This window comes from Microcaecilia unicolor, chromosome 14 (assembly GCF_901765095.1).
Source record: "Microcaecilia unicolor chromosome 14, aMicUni1.1, whole genome shotgun sequence".
NCBI lineage: Eukaryota > Metazoa > Chordata > Amphibia > Gymnophiona > Siphonopidae > Microcaecilia > Microcaecilia unicolor.
In genome coordinates this window covers 974,964-992,378 of record NC_044044.1, presented here as the reverse complement: position 1 = coordinate 992,378, position 17,415 = coordinate 974,964, and the positions used below count along the sequence as shown (strand labels likewise).

The window sequence follows — 17,415 nt, the reverse complement described above, 5'->3', positions numbered from 1 at the left end:
TACAGCAAGAATCAGCATTAAATGTGAGAGACTGAGATCATACTCTGCATACCATGGCTTAAGAGTGAGTTTCATTACTGTCACAATATGTGCAAAATTAAACCATCTGGAGATATTACCCACCCTCCCCTACCAGAGATGAGAGAAAAGGCAGGGTAGAGGAGGAAAATTTAGAAGGAATTGGACAGAAGGGGATAAATAGGAGAGATGGAAAAAAAGGCAGGTGCAAGGAAGAGCGAGAGCAAAAGCAGAGAAGAATAAGAATTGGAGAAAGAAGGAATGAAATAAATAAATAAATAGGAAGAGAGAATAATAATAGAAAAAAAAGGAAAAATATATGGCGAGAGAAAGGAGGATGAAATCACTACCCTGTGCTCTTCAAGGTAACATGCACAAATACTGAGCCTCCAACAAGGCAATTTTCAAATTCCATCAACTTTCAAAGCTTAAGCGTAGGTATTTTTGAAACTGGCTATGGGTAAGATCTGAACCTGCTTTTTGTGTGGTACATTTTTCAAGGAAAATAAAGCACATAGATCTGAAAATGCAATCTGTGAGTGTGTTACTTTCTTTCTCTGACAAAGATGCCCATGGGTGGCTAAAACTAAATTTGCAGTGGAACAGTGCATATGGTTTTTTGAATACACTTTAGAAAAATGGTATATTGAGGATATATTACAGAGATCAGTGGAATGGAAATATTCAGTCACTATGCTGGGATGTGGGGACTCACTGAGAGAACAGGGAATGGGGGCTATGCAGTGCAAATTCGTATTGCTGGCAATGGTACTAATTAAAAAATGTATCTTGCGAGTTTGGATTGATGCAGAGACTCCGGCACTGGATGTGTGGAAGACCTGTATGATTGAGATGGCTAACTGGGTAATCACAGCGCACAAATTTTGTGTCTCTTTGGGAAAGCGTCAGTATCGAGATTTGAGGGGGAGGGTGCTTTCCTTGTTTTCACGACAAGCCTTGACTTAGAGAATCCAGGATAAGCATGGTATAGACAATAGGAAACACGGGGAGGGTGGGAGGGCAAAGGGAGGGTCCAGGGGGGTAACTCTAAGGGGGCACGGGAGTTAGTGGGGAAAAAAGTCATGAAAGTCAGTGTTATTATGTTTTCTGTTACCTTTAAAAGTGATTGCAGTACTAATGCTAATATAGTGTTCTGCAAATATTGTATGAGATTGTGTCTGGCTTCATGCACCAATAAAGAGATATACAAAAAAAAGAAAAGAAAAATGGTATATAAAACTTTTATAAATAAATATTAACATAAGTAATGGTTTTGAAAATGGCTTCACAGATGATCACCTTGTGACGGGTGAAGGTGTCAAACTCAGCAATGCTGTATCCTAGGGAGCCATCACCGTAAATGATCCAAACCTAAAAAAAAGAAAAAAATAATTTATTAAGTTCCATCAATAACACTGGTCTACAATTTTTTCTGGAAGAAATCTGCTTCAGATATGTGGAGGGGCATTCGATATGATGCTCACATGGTGAAATAAACATTTATCAGTAAACGTCTAAAAACACCAAGTCCATAATGGCAGAAAGAACTAAATGTTTTCCCGTTATTTGAAAATACAGAAAAAAAAAAGTTTAGAAAGAGGATGCACTACAAAAGTCATAGAAATTCAGAGATAACTGTTTCCACCTATCGAAAATACACTATGCAAAATGTGCAATGGCAGTACTAGTCCCTGCATCGAGAAAGCGTCTGCGGCAACGGCAGACTGTTTCCTCTATGTGCAAAATGTGCATATATACCTCTGCTCATGGCAGAACGCTCCTCAATGTGCACAGTCATGTCTGCACAAGCAACCCAATTTCAGTGTGTCAGAGACAGCGCTCCTGAGAAATTTTTAAACACCACCAGCACCTGCCCTCCCCCCCTAAAAAAATATCTCCACGAGAGCATGGAAATCCATCAGAGGCACCCTGGCAAAGTTGAGTGTGAAGCACTGCCCCCCAGGATCACAGCACCACTCATGTGCAAGCATCATACATAAGCAGGGTCACATACAGTAAAGTCCTTTTGCTGTTGCAATATATGTTATTGATTTTTCATAAGAAAGAACAACAAAACATTGCTGAAATCAGAATGTACAGCATATCCAATGAAAAGTAATGATGGGGCTGCACACATTTGGATCCCCTCCCCCCCCCCAGCATCCTGCCCCATGCCTACATACTGATGGGGACGTTGACAGCAGCTCACTACAGTATACTGAGCTACCCAAAGGCATACCTGCTTTACCCCACTGCCCATCCTCATCTTCCAACAACAGTGCACATGCTCCACAGAAAGGCTACCATGCTATCCTCTGTCCCCGTGGACATCTCAGCTTCCACAGCACCTGTGCCTGTGTAATGTATACCCCCCCTCAAATCTAGCTGTTGCCATCCTTCACAGGCTATGTGAAGAGCATTGCACATGTTGTAAAAAAAAACAACACCTGAACCCTACCTCCATCAACTTGTGTTCTGCAGAAACGTCAGTATCCACAGTACCCACAGAGAGGACCCTGCCCTAATCCACCTCAGGGCCCGACGTAAGTACCACAGGCATAGCACCCTTATAACAGCTCTGTCCATGATCAAGGCCCGAGTATGAGCTACCCTCATTACAATGTGCCCAAAGCCCCCATATCTACTAGAACGTGTTGCAGCCAACCCCTAACCTATGAGATGACAAGGAAAGGAAGGGAGAAGGGGGGGGGGGGGAGCCCATTGGACAGCATCCTCCAGCGAACAATAGAAAAGTGTCACACACACCTACCTAGCACATTGCAGCCGCTATGGCAGGGGAAATAAAACAGTAACCCCAAACACCCACAATGGGAAACAAACATACATCCTCTGTGTTCAAGGCACACAGCCCTAACCCCTACATCACACATGTATCTGACAAAGGAGTGTACATTCTATGGTTCAAGGGAACTTTCAAGGCTATATCACCCTCTACTGAGATTGTGGATTATTTAATAACTACCAAAACCACAGCATTCAGCTTGGACAGTCAACATTTTTCCTTGTCCTTCTCAAACTTGATTAAAGTTTGGCCATGGAACATCCCACTCCACCAAAATAATATCTGTAACCTCTAGGACAATAGGGAAAGCTATAGTGGAATTTTTGATACACACCACCAGCAGTTCATGGGCAGTAATGGGAAAAGGATGCACCACATACATTTTTAAGACAGATGACTCCTGTGAATAGGGCCTCCAATTCATATTGATAATAAATGCAAACAACCTTGGGATCTTCTCCCAGGGAGACTTCCACCTCCTCTTCCAAAAACTGATTCTCTAACAGCAGCTCATCTTCAGCACCTGTACATGACAGGAAACCCACTGAGGCCGCATCATCCCCAGGTCAAGAGAAATTAACCTAGGCCATTTAGGTAAACTAGGGGTACCCTTGGGAGGTCTTGGCAGGTTCAGATTATTCAAGGTACCTGCCCCAAGCCCTTCTTCAAACAAAAAATAAACTTGGGTGAAAAATTGTCTTCCAGGTCAGATTCATCCCCAACCACTACCTAGGTTCCATCTCCTGACCCTCCCCCTGCAACATCAGGAGCTCATCTCTCTCTCTCTCTGACTGCCTCAGCCAAATTCACACCATGAGTTTCATAAACACGATCAGTTCCTGCTGGGACAGCCCAGGAAGAAAGACAATGGTGCTGGAAAAAAACCCTCTTCCACAGATAATCAGTCTCCTCCACCCAGCAATGTAAGATCATAACTCAGCTACACTGCACAGGAGAGGCTAATTCTGGGTACTCCACAATAAGGGGTGAGACACAAACTAGCTCTGCAAGCAGCACAACTTGCTGTCATCTCTTTATAGGGCTTTGCCGAGTGGTTGGAGGAGGAGGGGGAGAGACCTGGGGACTCCCCAGAAGAAGCACCCCTGGAGCTTGGCACTGGCTACAAACAAGCACCTTCTGTACACAGAATATTTAGGTTCTTGCTCCTTTATTTATTCTTTTGCTGCTTTTCTGTGGAGTGGAGGAGTAGCCTAATGGTTAGTGCAGTGGCCTGAGAACCAGGGGAACAGGGTTCAATTCTGACTACAGCTCCTTGTGACTCTTAGCAAGTCACCTAACCCTCCATTGTATATAATGTATGTAAACTGTTTTGATTGTAACCACAGAAAGGCGGTATATCAAATCCCTTGCTCTATTATTTTTTTAAAGCCCCAAGAAGTAAAGGCTTAATTCTCCAGACCACTCCAGGCTGCACAGGAACCAGACCTACCATCTGCTGGAGACTGAGAAATGTTGAGTGTCAGGAGCTGAACAGGGGTCTTATGGTATGACATCAGAGTTTGTCAGTCTTCACCTGCTAGTAAGAGGACATACCCCATGAATCTGGACTGGTCTGGTAGGCCAAAAAGGAAACTAGTAGATCTGTATAAGCCTCAGAGCAGATGCAACCTTGTGTGGGAGCTTTCCATGGGAGGGGGCAAAGAGGAAGTAATTTCTTACGGCAATTATGAACATAATATAAATGAAACATAAAATATGCTTCTTTAAAATTACCCATGCGTAGACATACATGCTATGATAAGCAAGTGTGCATATTTGTAATGCCACATGTGTAGGCTTCTTTGGGGAAGAAGTCTGGGTGAAGTGCAAAGTTACAAAATATGAATAGTCTGTGAACTTCAGCCACGTACATTCACACCAGCTCTCAAGCAGCCACATTTTAGCTGTGATTTCAGCTGCCTTTGCATTACTTTTTAGGTTATCAATAGAAATCAAACATGGAAAAGAAAATAAGATGATACCTTTTTAATTGGACATAACTTAATACATTTCTTGATTAGCTTTCGAAGGTTGCCCTTCTTCGTCAGATCGGAAATAAGCAAATATGTTAGCAGGTAGTATATATAAGAGAAACATCAAAGCATTACTTTGACAGTCTGATATATACTATCTGCTAACACATTTGCTTATTTCCGATCTGACGAAGAAGGGCAACCTTCGAAAGCTAATCGAAATGTATTAAGTTATGTCCAATAAAAAAGGTATCATCTTATTTTCTTTTCCATGTTTTATTTTGTTTGATTTCTATTGTTAACCTTTAAGAGTGGACTAACACGGCTACCACACCTCATTACTTTTTATAAAGTCACCTAGCTGTCTACATTTCTTTTTAAAATAGACTAATACATACCTACTTGGCATTATGACCTAGGTGTCCTGTTATAAAATTATCCTCGTGTGGCCAGATTTTAAAAAGCACATTTGTGAGTCACGTGATGCTAGGCAGAGGGTAGGACGCCGCAGGGCAGAGCTCCAAGGCCCCTAAGATAAAATCTACCCTTGGACAGCACGAGAGGCGATTTGGAAACCCACGAACAGAACAAATAAGTTGGGCACGTTGAAAAGTCCTAAAGGAACTAATTTGGTGCACCTGTGATGACCTCCAAAACACAGAGAAAAGACGGAGCACGAGGGCGAGCTGGGGACAGTAAGATGGTGGACCCTGGCCCCTCGGGAGAAACTGTAAGCTCCGTTTGGGCGGCTGAAATTGCAGCTGAGGTCTCGCAGCTGCTGGAGACCTCTGTGGACTTAAAACTGCAAAAGATTGCTGAAAAGTTGGATGCGGTAGATGGTAAAATAGAGGGGCTGCGCACAGATATGGCAGGATATCAGCAAAGACTGTCTGATATAGAAGACCGTTGCACGCAGCAGGCCAGCCAGCATGAGGAATGGCGGAAAAAGTTTGAGCAAGTAGAGCAGAAGCTAGAAGATCTTCAGAACCGGGCGAGAAGGAATAACCTCCGGTTGGTTGGATTTCCTGAGTCCCTACGAGAGGTTGATTTAAGGGAGTTCCTGGAATCCTGGCTGCCCAAAGCACTGAATTTGCAGGCTCTGGAAAAGACCTTAAAAATAGAGAGAGCACGGGGGCGTGTCCAAGATGGCGGCATGCTGAATGCTAGCGTCGGAGCTCTTTGTTAGTCTGTTGAATTTAGCGAGTTTTCCTTAAATAAGATGCCCCATACCAAACGCAAGGGGAAAGTAGCGACCTCGGCTACTAGGACATCATCCCCGGTGCAGCAGAATATCGAGAGATATACCACGAAGCAACCTACCTTGGATTCTGGAAGGGGCCCTGCTGTCTCCATGGGTGAAGACTCCCTAGGAGACTTGGGGCTTGAGGTGACACTCTCCCCTCCAGATCTTCATCCACCGCCGATTCCCATAGAACGCCTATCCTGGCGTGACCAACGCGACCCGGAAGAGGTCGACGTGGTCTCGACTCGAGGAGCAGGAGCGGCGATTTCCGAGGGAAGCCTGATGTCAGCGGCTGAACACCATACCCCGATACGGGGGGAAAAATCGGCGGCAACCCTGGAGAGCATTTGGACGGCTCTCCAGAGAGTGGAGTTAACGGTGGCCAACTCAGCAAAGGAGATTAAAGATTTAGTGAGTACTGTTGCAACTTTATCCCAGACCTTTACCACAACTCAGCAAGAAACAAAGGAACAATTGGAAGGTCTTAAGCAAGATGTTAACAATTTGAAAGAAGTCTCCGTATCACTTGTAAAAGATAATATGGCTACACAACGTAGATTAGAATTATTAGAAAACTTTAATCGGAGACTTAATCTGAGACTCTTGAATTTCCCGAAAGAAATGGGCATCAATCCTTTGGATGCATTTAAATTATATTTGCAGGAGGTATTAAACTTTTCCCCGGAATCCATTCCACCTTTGAATAAAATATATTACATTTCCTCAAAAAAACCACCTGTAACAACTTTACAAGCTATTCCAAAGGAAACTCAAGAAGAATCTTTGAACATTACTGACATATTAGAGACAACTCTAAGTGTAAATTCTGAAAGATCAACACTAATTGTGTCTTTTGTTTTTCAACAAGACTTAGATGCAGTGTTACGAATATACTTTTAAAAAAATGCAGCCACTGTTTAGGGGTAAAAGAATTTGGATATATCCAGATATAACTAAACAAACTCAAGAAAGGAGGAAGCTGTTTTTAGTATTGAGAACAGAAGTTATATCTATAGGGGCTTCCTTCTATCTTAATTACCCCTGCAAATGTGTTGTAAAGTATCTGGGACTAAAATATATTTTCCATCAACCAGAACAACTAAAAGTATTTATTAATATGAAGAAATTGACTAACCGTTAACCCTTTGAAGATAATTAAGTGTATCAAGATTGGTTTGCATGCTAAGCATATTTCCTCTGTTTAATTTCTTACAAATTCTAGTCTTCTTAATTTGGTAGACCTCTCCCCCTTTCTGTTGTGGTCTAAAGAAGATTAAACTGTTTCCTTTTTGAATAATTTTGCCTGTTATGGGAAGGAATATTGTTTCTCATATAACAATGTTTTTGTCTGCATTGCCTGTTCAAATGTAACAATTTGTTTAATTTGATTAAAATATAAATAAATAAATTTAAAAAAAAAAATAGAGAGAGCACATCGTTTGGGCCAGCTAAGGCAAGCAGCAGGACGTCCCAGGGTAGTAATATGTAAAATCCTTAATTACTCCCATAAACAAGAGATTCTGAGAGCCTGGAGGCAGACGGGGAAAGTTGCATATGAACAGCACATCATTTTATGCTTTCAAGATTTCTCTGCGGCTGTGGCATTACAACGGAAGCAATATGGAGAAGCATGCTCAGAGCTGTTTAAGAAGAAAGTTAGATTTGCCTTACTGTATCCAGCACGGCTGCGAGTGCAGCAAAATGGCAAGCTTCGATTTTTCAGCTCACCGACCGAAGCCCTAAAATTTGCCAAACAGTTAGATGGCGGCGTGGAAGTCGCAGCGAAAGAACAGGAGCGCTGATCGTGGTGAGAGCCAGCAGAAAGAAAGCTACCTAGAAGGAACTGAGAAGGAAGCTCAGAGTCTGCAAGGAATCATTCTACGGACACTAAAAGAGAGAGTGCATATGTCTTTCTCCCTGTTTTAAAGTGAGAGATATGGGGGTTACTGATTGATTGTGAGGGGGGGGGGGACTTGTTTTGTTAATGTTAGGAATATAAGTGCAAACGTGTGAAGATAAAATTATAGAAGTATAGGAACGGTCGTTTTAAAAGCATGGTTAACTGTGGTACTTGGGGGATGGGGTTTGCTAATGTTTCAAGATTATAGTTGTGCTGTAAAGGAGGGGGCGGGGCAGAAACGTGACAAGTTCTCTAGACAGGACGCAGATCTGTTTCTTGGGGGGGGTAAGAGGGGAGGGTTTGGGCAAGGTGAGGAAAGGGGAGGGAGATGACAAGGGGGGGAGGAAGAGGGGTTTTGTTTGTTGTTGTGGTTTTTATTGGTTTCTGCTCTTCTCTCTTTCCTTAGGGATCGTTGTCCAGCAGCAGTGGTGGAGATGAGGGAGGGCACCCAAGGGCTGGGGGGTGTGTTCCCAAGGCTGTAAAAGTAGAGGCTGGCTATACAATAAGATAAGAGAGGGGACTAGGTCATTTTAAGTTTGTTTCGTGGAATGTGGGGGGAGTTTCGTCGCCCATAAAGCGGAAAAAGCTTTTACAAGCTTTGAACCGCCATGCAGCAGATATAGTATTTTTGCAGGAGACGCATCTGTCAGCCGCAGAGCATGCCAAATTCCAACAAGGATGGGTGGGAGGAGCGATAGGCTCCCCGGCTTGCAATAAAAAGGCAGGGGTATTAATACTTTTCCGTAAGGGGCTGCATCTTTCCATCAAAGGGGTAAAGAGGAGTGCAGAAGGCAGATATGTATTAGTGGAGGTGGAATTGGGGGGTTTTACATATGTACTCTGCAATGTCTATGCACCGAATACTTTTGACAAAAAATTTTATAGGGAGATTTTGGCATTGTTGGCTCCATACCAAGGGGGTAATATAATTTTAGGTGGGGATTTTAACATAGTTTACAACCCATTGGTAGACAAAAGTAGCGGGAGAGGACAAAGTCAGGCTTATTATGAAAGAGGCCTGCCTTTCTTGTGCTCTACACTAAACTTGGTAGATGTGTGGAGAATTTTACACCCAACATGCAGAGATTATACTCATCTATCAAGAGCGCACTCAACCATGTCCCGTATTGATTATATTTTTCTCTCAGATACTTTATTTTCAAAGGTGGTTGAGGCGGAGATAGGCCCATGTGAGATTTCAGATCATTCTCTACTTTGGGTGATCTTGGAACAAACAGGGGGAGAAAGTAAGGGAGGAGGATGGAAATTTCCGCTGGAGCTTTACAGGGATACGAAGTTTCAGGCATTTCTGAGAGAGAAATGGAAAGAATTTGCGGTCCACAACAGGATGCATGTGGAACAGGCCAGTTTGTACTGGGAGACAGCAAAGGCTGTCCTCAGAGGTGAGATCATTGCTTATAGGGCGTGGATTAAGAAAAGACGAGATCAAGAGATTTTAAGATTGGAACGAGAGGTGAGGAATCAGCGTATAAAGTTTGGGGTAAATCCGACGGAAGAGCAGAAGTTAGCGTACTTGGCATCTCAGAGAGAATTAAATGAACTGCTGCATGAACGAGTTCAAAAATCGCAACAATATTATAAGCATCAGTTGTACATGTATGGAAACAAGGCAGGGAGCTTGCTAGGGCGCTTAGCTAGAGGGAAGAAAGGGCCAAGCAGAATTTTACAGGTAAAGGACCAGGCAGGTAACATGTTTAAATCTCCACAGGATATAGTGGCAGGGTTTCAGAAGTATTACAAGGAGTTGTATGGGGAACAGAGGGACCTGATAACGGATAGCATGATGTTTTTAGAGAATGTAGAGACCCCGTTGATTTCCTCGGCCCAGGCAAAACTCCTCAACGCACCTATAGTGGAGGGTGAGTTGATGCTGGCGTTACAGCAGAGTGATATACACAAAGCACCGGGCCCAGATGGATATGGTGTGGCTTTTTATAAAATGTTACAGGAGCTGGTGACTCCCCCCCTTTTGAAGTTGTTTAACTCCCTGGCCAATTCAGAGCCCGCATTGGACACCTTCAATATAGCTAAAGTGATAGTGTTACTGAAACCAGGGAAAAACCCAGAGGAGATGGGGGCCTATCGGCCAATCTCCTTGCTAAATAGTGACATTAAATTATATGCAAAAATTTTGGCTAATAGGCTGGCGAGGGTGCTTCCAGACTTGATAGCATCACCGCAAGTAGGTTTTGTGAGAGGACGGGCAGTGGTCAGTAATTTGAGGGCGATTATAGCCTCCTTGGAGAAAGTGGGGGAGCGGAAAGTGCCTTCTCTGCTGATCAGTTTTGACGCAGAGAAGGCATTTGACAGAGTTGCATGGCGCTTCATGTTTGCGGTCTTACAGAAGGTGGGAATTGAGGGATTTTTCAGGGATGCAGTGGAAGCCCTTTATTTGAACCCGCAGGCTTACATCTGGGTTAATGGAGAGAGATCTGAGGTATTCTCGATAAGGCGGGGCACAAGACAGGGGTGCCCTTTATCCCCGCTACTGTTCATTCTTACATTGGATCCCTTGATACGAGCAATAGAGTCCCACCCTGAGGTGATGGGAGTGAGCTGGGGCAAGTCTACGTTCAAGGTTTCTGCATTTGCAGACGATATTCTAGTTCATCTAACGCATCCTAAGAAGTCCCTGGTGGCGCTGCTAGAATTATTTCATGAGTACGGGGATTATGCGGGCTTTAAAATCAATGTAACCAAATCCCTAGCTCTAACGGCTTCAGATGAAGTAAGACGTGAATGGGGGGAGTATTTTCCGCTGAGATGGGCTCAAAAACATATCACGTATTTGGGGGTACAGATAGCTATGCAGACTTCAGATTTTTATCATCTAAATCTCACTCGCTTGCTGGATAACATGAGAGTTAGGTTGCGAAAATGGGCGGAGCTGCCGCTCACGCTCCATGGGCGGATACAACTGTTTCGTATGGTGGAATTCCCCAGATGGCTTTACACGTTTCAGGTGTTGCCACTGCGACTCCAGGGGGGGGACGTGAGGCGATTCTATAAACACCTGCGAGTTTTCCTCTGGGGGGGAGGAAGCCTAAGCTCCCCATGGACTTAATGTTAGGATCTTGGAGGGAGGGGGGTATAGAGGTACCGGATATTAAGCGCTATAACCAAGCATGTATTATGCGGCACTTAGGGGACTGGTTGTTGGACAGGCAAGACTATACGCCCAGGCAGTTAGAAAGGGAATTTTTTCATCCATATCATTTATATTTTTTATTACAGGGTCCGAGGCAAGCGTTACCAGGGACATTTAAGAATAGTCTGTTGTTGGGACCCCTGAGGGGGGCCTGGAAGGATCTAACTAGAACTTGGGCATTATCAGCAGTGAATACGGACCTCATGCCACTGCAGGGTAACCCATTATTTTCTCCCGGCTCAGAAAACCCAGTATTTCGTAGTTGGGCCTCATTGGGCATTACACGATTGGAACATGTTCTGGGTACAAGAGGAGGGTTACTGAGTTTGGGTGCATTGGGGGTAGGGATCGATATCAGACATGAATTTGCGTATCAGCAATTGGAGCATTATGTGCGGACCCTCAACATCGAACAGCTGAATAGTGGGCATGGGAGAAAGCTCAGAGAGTTCTTCAACGCAGTCCCGGGGGACAGGCTTTCAATTTCAGGAATATACCGGATTTTGTGGGAGAAAGGATTAGTAAAGGACGTGAGTGCAATTGAGGCACGCTGGGCACACGACTTGCAGAGACCCCAATTCCACCTAGACTATAAAAAGTTGGTGGCTCGTGTCCCGGCCATATCGATCAATGCAGCTCTCAGAGAATGCCATTATAGAATTTTGTATAGAGCATATATGTCCAAGGCCCAAGTATTCAAGATGGGGGGGGTGCCAGACCCCCTATGCTCTAAGTGCCAACAGACAGAGGGGACATTCTTTCATTACCTCTGGGGCTGTCCCCTAGTGCAGAACTATTGGAGGCAGATCTTTAAGTATCTGGAGGGACTATTGCAAGCTAGGATTCCCATGTCCCCTTCAGGGATATTATTAGACAAATTTGAATTATTTGGCTATCAACAAAGGGGTGCCCGGCTTTTTATACGTAAAGCCTGTATCCTAGGTAAAAAGTTGATCTTGAATAGGTGGCTTAGCGTTGATCCTCCAGATTTTTGGTATTGGAGAAATCAACTCCATGATCTTTTGCTGCATGAGCGTCGGGCGATGGGACCCTCCCCAAAGGCAAGAGAGAGATTTATGAGAATCTGGCGGGGGTATATACAATCATTGTCGGCTAGGGCACGAAGTTTAGTATTAAATGGTATGTAAGGAAGGAAAGAAGGAGAAGAGCAGGTAGTGGTTTTTTTTTTTTTCTCTTGGGGGGGGGGGGCGGAAGGTGGGATTGGTAAGGGAGTAGGGGGCAGGGAGAGAAGTCTGGTATGTTCGGGTAGGGTGTGGTAGAGGGTAGTAGGGGCTGTTTAATTTTTGTGTGGGGCGGGCATGTTTTGATGGGACAGTTAAGTGGAATGTTCGCATTATAAAGATACTGATTCTGTGCAGTTCACAGCAATTCATGCAATAGGGTATTGTCTACTTCTCGGAGGTGGCCAAAGTCCAGGTCTTGATGACAATGATCTACAGAAAGGAGAGGGGGAAAGTCTCCTCAAATGTATAGGTCTCAGAACACTGGTTTATTTCTGTCTAGTGGCATGTATTGCTTATGCTTAATGAGGTGTAGAGTTCATGAAAGTTTCTTTGCATTCGCAGTAGTTATTGGGGGAGGGGTGGGGAGAGCGGGGATTATGATAAGGTAAGCACAAAATGTATGAGCTGCGTATTCGGGAGATATCAATGTTATAGTGGATATTCATGTGGCAAAACAGTGCTGGCTATGGGGATCTGGTTGTAAGGGGGGGGGAAATGATAAAATCATTGATGATAAAAGATATGGATGCGTATACCCAAATGCGTTGTATTTTTCCAAGGTTATGTTATTGGTTTTGTTAATAATGTTGAATCATCAATAAAAATTGTTTAAACCTTAAAAAGCACATTTGTATATTGGCAGCCATTATACGAATAAGTGCCCTGCCTATATATTTAGTGGTACTATCCTGATAGTGTTGCTGAGCATTCTTACAGACCACCTTAGCACTATCCAGATAGGTGAAATGCCAATGCTCGGCCCTAGAATTAAACTCTATAGAGAGTTTAATTTTGCTGCTATCTACATAGTTATGCTGATAAGTTTAGGCCAGTAAAAAACCTGTCCAAACTTAAACCATGTGCTTATATAGATAGTGGCTGAATAGAGCCAGTAGTAGTCATGGCTGTCTAAATATATCTATATCTATATATACAAGCATAGACACACATGTCACTGAACAAAGAAAATTTTTCGATACACAAAAAAAAAAGGCACACATCATCACATATGACAAAACGTGTGACCCATGAGAAAGCATGATCCAGGAGATGAAAGTGATTCATAGAACAGCACAGACTACAGAAGTATCTGTCCATGGGATTGTATGAGATGGGAGCATTAGTACTGTAACATGTAAAGGATACAGCCTATGGATAATGCAGCTATTGGGAATGACTTGAGACAGGGCCTGCAGGAGTTTAATCCAGAACAGAGTTATGAAGACAGGAAAGTTAATGTGAGGGCATAACCATGTTGAAGTTCACTATCCATGGAGGTTTGCTGGCCCACTTGAAAGACTAGTGATGCGACCTCTGAAAGAGACATCAGGAGTTATGATCTACAGAAGGATGCAGAATTCGCAGAAGTAGATTAACTTTGGAGGGATGTATTTCCCTGAATAGCCCATGGCAGTACAAGGTGATCCACAAAAATGCAGACCCTATGGTATTGGTGCAGGGAAGAGAACAGCCCTCTTGGAAGGTCAATGGATGGTGATCAGAAAAGAGAGCAGCTTCTGACAGCACGGGAGGAGGGGACAGGGACCCATGGAAGAATTCCACCTGGGAGAGAGAGGAGTATGATACAATAGAGACCATAATCTGTGAGGTGCAGAGCAGGAGGAGGAAATTCATGGGGGAAGGAACTGAAGACACACATACATGAAGGTGAAAAGAGATACATATATGCACACTATTCATATATGCCTGCCCTCTTGGTTTAGACTTCAAAGAGTCAATATTCAATGCTATGGCATTTAAATTTGTTCAGTATAGTCATCAGTGTTGCTTCATTAAGTGTTGCTTCCTATTTCGTTTGTTCTTTCACATGGAAGTTCTTCTATACAAAGAACAGAAAATGGCAACCACTGGATCCAAAAGTATCTTGAGATCCTGGCTCTGTAGAGCTTCCATTGTGTGCCAAGAAGCTGAAATATTCTAACTTACCTTCAAGTACTTGGACAGATGAGCCAACTCAGTTTAGGTGGCTGGATATGACAGATTCTTTCATCTTGCGAGATACTTTACAGGTGACATTATTTTAATTTTCTTAAGTAGTCAGACAAGGAGCAAGTCTGTCCTGGTTGCACAATACAACCACACTTTGTACAGTGAAAATACTTTCCTGAACAGAGATGGAAAGCACCATGGCTTTCTCAGCTCTCTGCTCAGAAGACTCACCTCTGACTCTGGCCTGCAGAGTTTGGCTCCAAGTGCAAATCCACCTCCGACGCCTAGGGTTCCAAAGGCTCCTGGAAAAAGAAGGTATATTTGATGTAGTTAGCCGTTCCTCATTACAGCTAACTACACCCTTGTATTCTAACTTAATTGACAATAAAGCTAACTTTGTGTATGCATCTATGTAAAATGGAGTGACTTGCTCTAGGGTAGGGAGATTTCTGCAACATCCCCCTCCTCAAGTAGGTCCAACGATAAAAATAACAATTAAAAGAAACATTGTAAGGACAAAGGTAGAGATTGGCACTGCTTCCAAAACATCTACTAATCATCTCTAGACTAATTCTTTCTAGGCCAATCCCATTCCCACCACAGAACAAACAGTGCACCTACTCTCAGTATGACTTCCTCTGCTGAACAGTGCCATACCCTCTTTCAAGGTGTAGAGGTACCTACAGCAGAGAAGTTTCTTTAAGGTACCTTTAATGAGGAATTGGATGTTGTAAGAGACTGGTGCTTCTACTAGGCAAGTAGAAAGTAAGAGCAACAATGTTATTTGAGAATATAAAATGTGATATGCCGAGTCATTCCAATGGCTCATGAAGCCTAGCATCCTACTTATAACAGTGGACATCAAATCATTTAAATACCCAATGGATCCATTTCATTTTGCTCCCTTCTGGAAAGTAAGAGTTGATGAAACTCAAGTATATATGACAAACTACTAAACACAAAATTATGGCAGATAGAGACCATATGGCTTATTTAGTCTGTCCATCCATACCAACTACTAAGCTCTAAAATACCTTCCTCTCTCTTAGAGATCCTTTGTTTGTTGCATACTTTCTTGAATTCAGATACTGTACTCATCACCACCAACTCTGCTAGGAGGCTGTTCCATGTATCCATCATCCTTTCTATAAAGAGATATTTCCTTTTTATCCTCCAGGAACTTGTCTATACTATTTTTAGTCCCAGCTACACTACAAGCTTTGATGACAACCTCCACTAACAAACTGCACAGCTTAAATATGTATTGACTAAAAAAATACTTTCTTGCACCTATTTTTAAAAACTCACAGAGGGGTCACAGGGTTTTCAATATTCAGAAAAATTTGTAAACTAAACTAGACAGAAGACCTGACTTCCTACGCATAAGAACAGTACTAAAGGAATCAGACTCAAGAAGTTCAGAATGATGCTAAATCAGAATATTTTGCACATTACCTGGATCCAGCCAGGAAAGGGGTCCCCTTGGCCGTAGGATGTAAGCAGCACTCCCCACAAAATCCCCACCATCTACTACGATCAGGCTGTCCTCTGCTAAGGCATCTTCCACATGGTGCAGGACTTTCAGTGGATTTAAGTGTTGCTCCGTCTTCTCTCCAGACTTTTTTCTGCAGACAACACTGGCATAAACCCAGGATACCTACTACCACTGACATACAGTCATTCCTCTCTTACTTTCACTCCTAGTATAAATCCATCACCATTCTTTCCTTCTGTTCCAGCACACTCCATTCACCCTCGGTACTGTAACAACCCTAACTTTGCACACTCAACAAACTCTCTGTAAAATACTGAAATAGCCCCATATGCCTATTCTCCTCCCAGAAGAGTCTTGTCAAAAGTTAGATGAAATTCTGCAACTGATCAAACTAGACACAGACATGAACATCACTATTTTGTTGGATGAGGTCTTTTATGGTTAGGGAGGGATTTAAGAAGGGAGTAAAAGATAAGGTTGTGAAGAAAAGTGTCAAGTTGAAGCCAACACCCAGAATGAAAGTGTTAATAGTGAAATGCCCGGGAACCCCTAAGCATACTTACATACCTGTTTGCGTCCTCTTTTCTGATGTCTCCTTCCTTCAGTTGCTGTATCCAGGTCTGAGGACACAAATAACCTTCTAATAATTCTGAGAGCTTCAGAAGGAAGGCACCAGCATCACCTGCAGACGAGAGAGATGGAATGAAGTACAGTTATTTATGATTTTTCACTGAAGGGAGCCAATTAAAGTATAAATATAAAATTGACACCACATTTCCAAGAGCCCTGCAGTGGAGAGGCTGTGAACTAAATGTTTTTTTTAAGTAGAAGAGTCCATCAAAAAGATGGCCAAAAAAGGCAGATACACTTACTACTCTAGACTCCTATCATCACCAGGACTACACAATCTCTCAGGCTATCAATACAATTATACTTTTTTCCTCCTTCCTCTCTCCCCTCCAGCCCCCCCCCATCCACCACCCTCCAACCCCTCCTTCCTCTCCCCCTTCCAACCCCCCCTCCACCACCCTCCAACCCCTCTTTCTTCTCCCCTCCCTTTCCCCTTCTACAACCCCTCCTCCTAACACACCCACCCCTCCTTCCTCCCCCCTTCCACCCCCCCTTCCTCTCCCCCTCCCTTTCCCCTTCTACAACCCCTCCTCCTAACACACCCACTCCCCCTGCTGACCCATCCCACCTTACCCCTCCTTCACCAGATTTTGCTTCTACTTTACAGTCTTCAGTAACAACTTAAGCAATGGAAATTAGTAGGCAGCTTTACTCCTACACTCACTCCATTACCCACTTTACTTACCTACCCTTGTTTTTCTGCCCTCTTGTATTCTCTTTGATTACATTCTCTTTAAGAGATCATTTGTTCCAATTCAACCTTATTTTTTTATTTTCTAAATTTGAGAACTGTTTTCCTTCTTTTGGGCCAGATATCCAGTATAGTTTTGTTTAAGTTGCGGAGGAAAGCTAATGTATGTGAGAATTCCATTCATTTTGGGGTAATTCTGAAAGTTTTACAGAAATGGTATTTCATTATGACAGGTTTCAGAGATGTTTGCATAGTTAAATGGTTTAGCTGTTTATGTGCCATTTGGATGTATAAGTGCA

General features: G+C 43.2%; 1 protein-coding gene across 4 annotated transcripts in view; it reads right to left on the bottom strand.

Moving 5' to 3' along the window:
* The window catches only part of LOC115458247 (acetolactate synthase-like protein), a 211,830-nt gene that overhangs the window by 35,442 nt on the left and 158,973 nt on the right, over positions 1–17,415 (bottom strand). For all 4 annotated transcript variants that reach the window (XM_030188108.1, XM_030188107.1, XM_030188110.1 and 1 more), the window contains exons 11-14: positions 16,363–16,477; positions 15,756–15,925; positions 14,532–14,602; positions 1,318–1,389 (exon numbers count right to left, since the gene is read on the bottom strand). In XM_030188108.1, the coding sequence (XP_030043968.1) occupies positions 1,318–1,389; positions 14,532–14,602; positions 15,756–15,925; positions 16,363–16,477 (428 nt within the window). The remainder of the gene's footprint in view (positions 1–1,317; positions 1,390–14,531; positions 14,603–15,755; positions 15,926–16,362; positions 16,478–17,415) is intronic.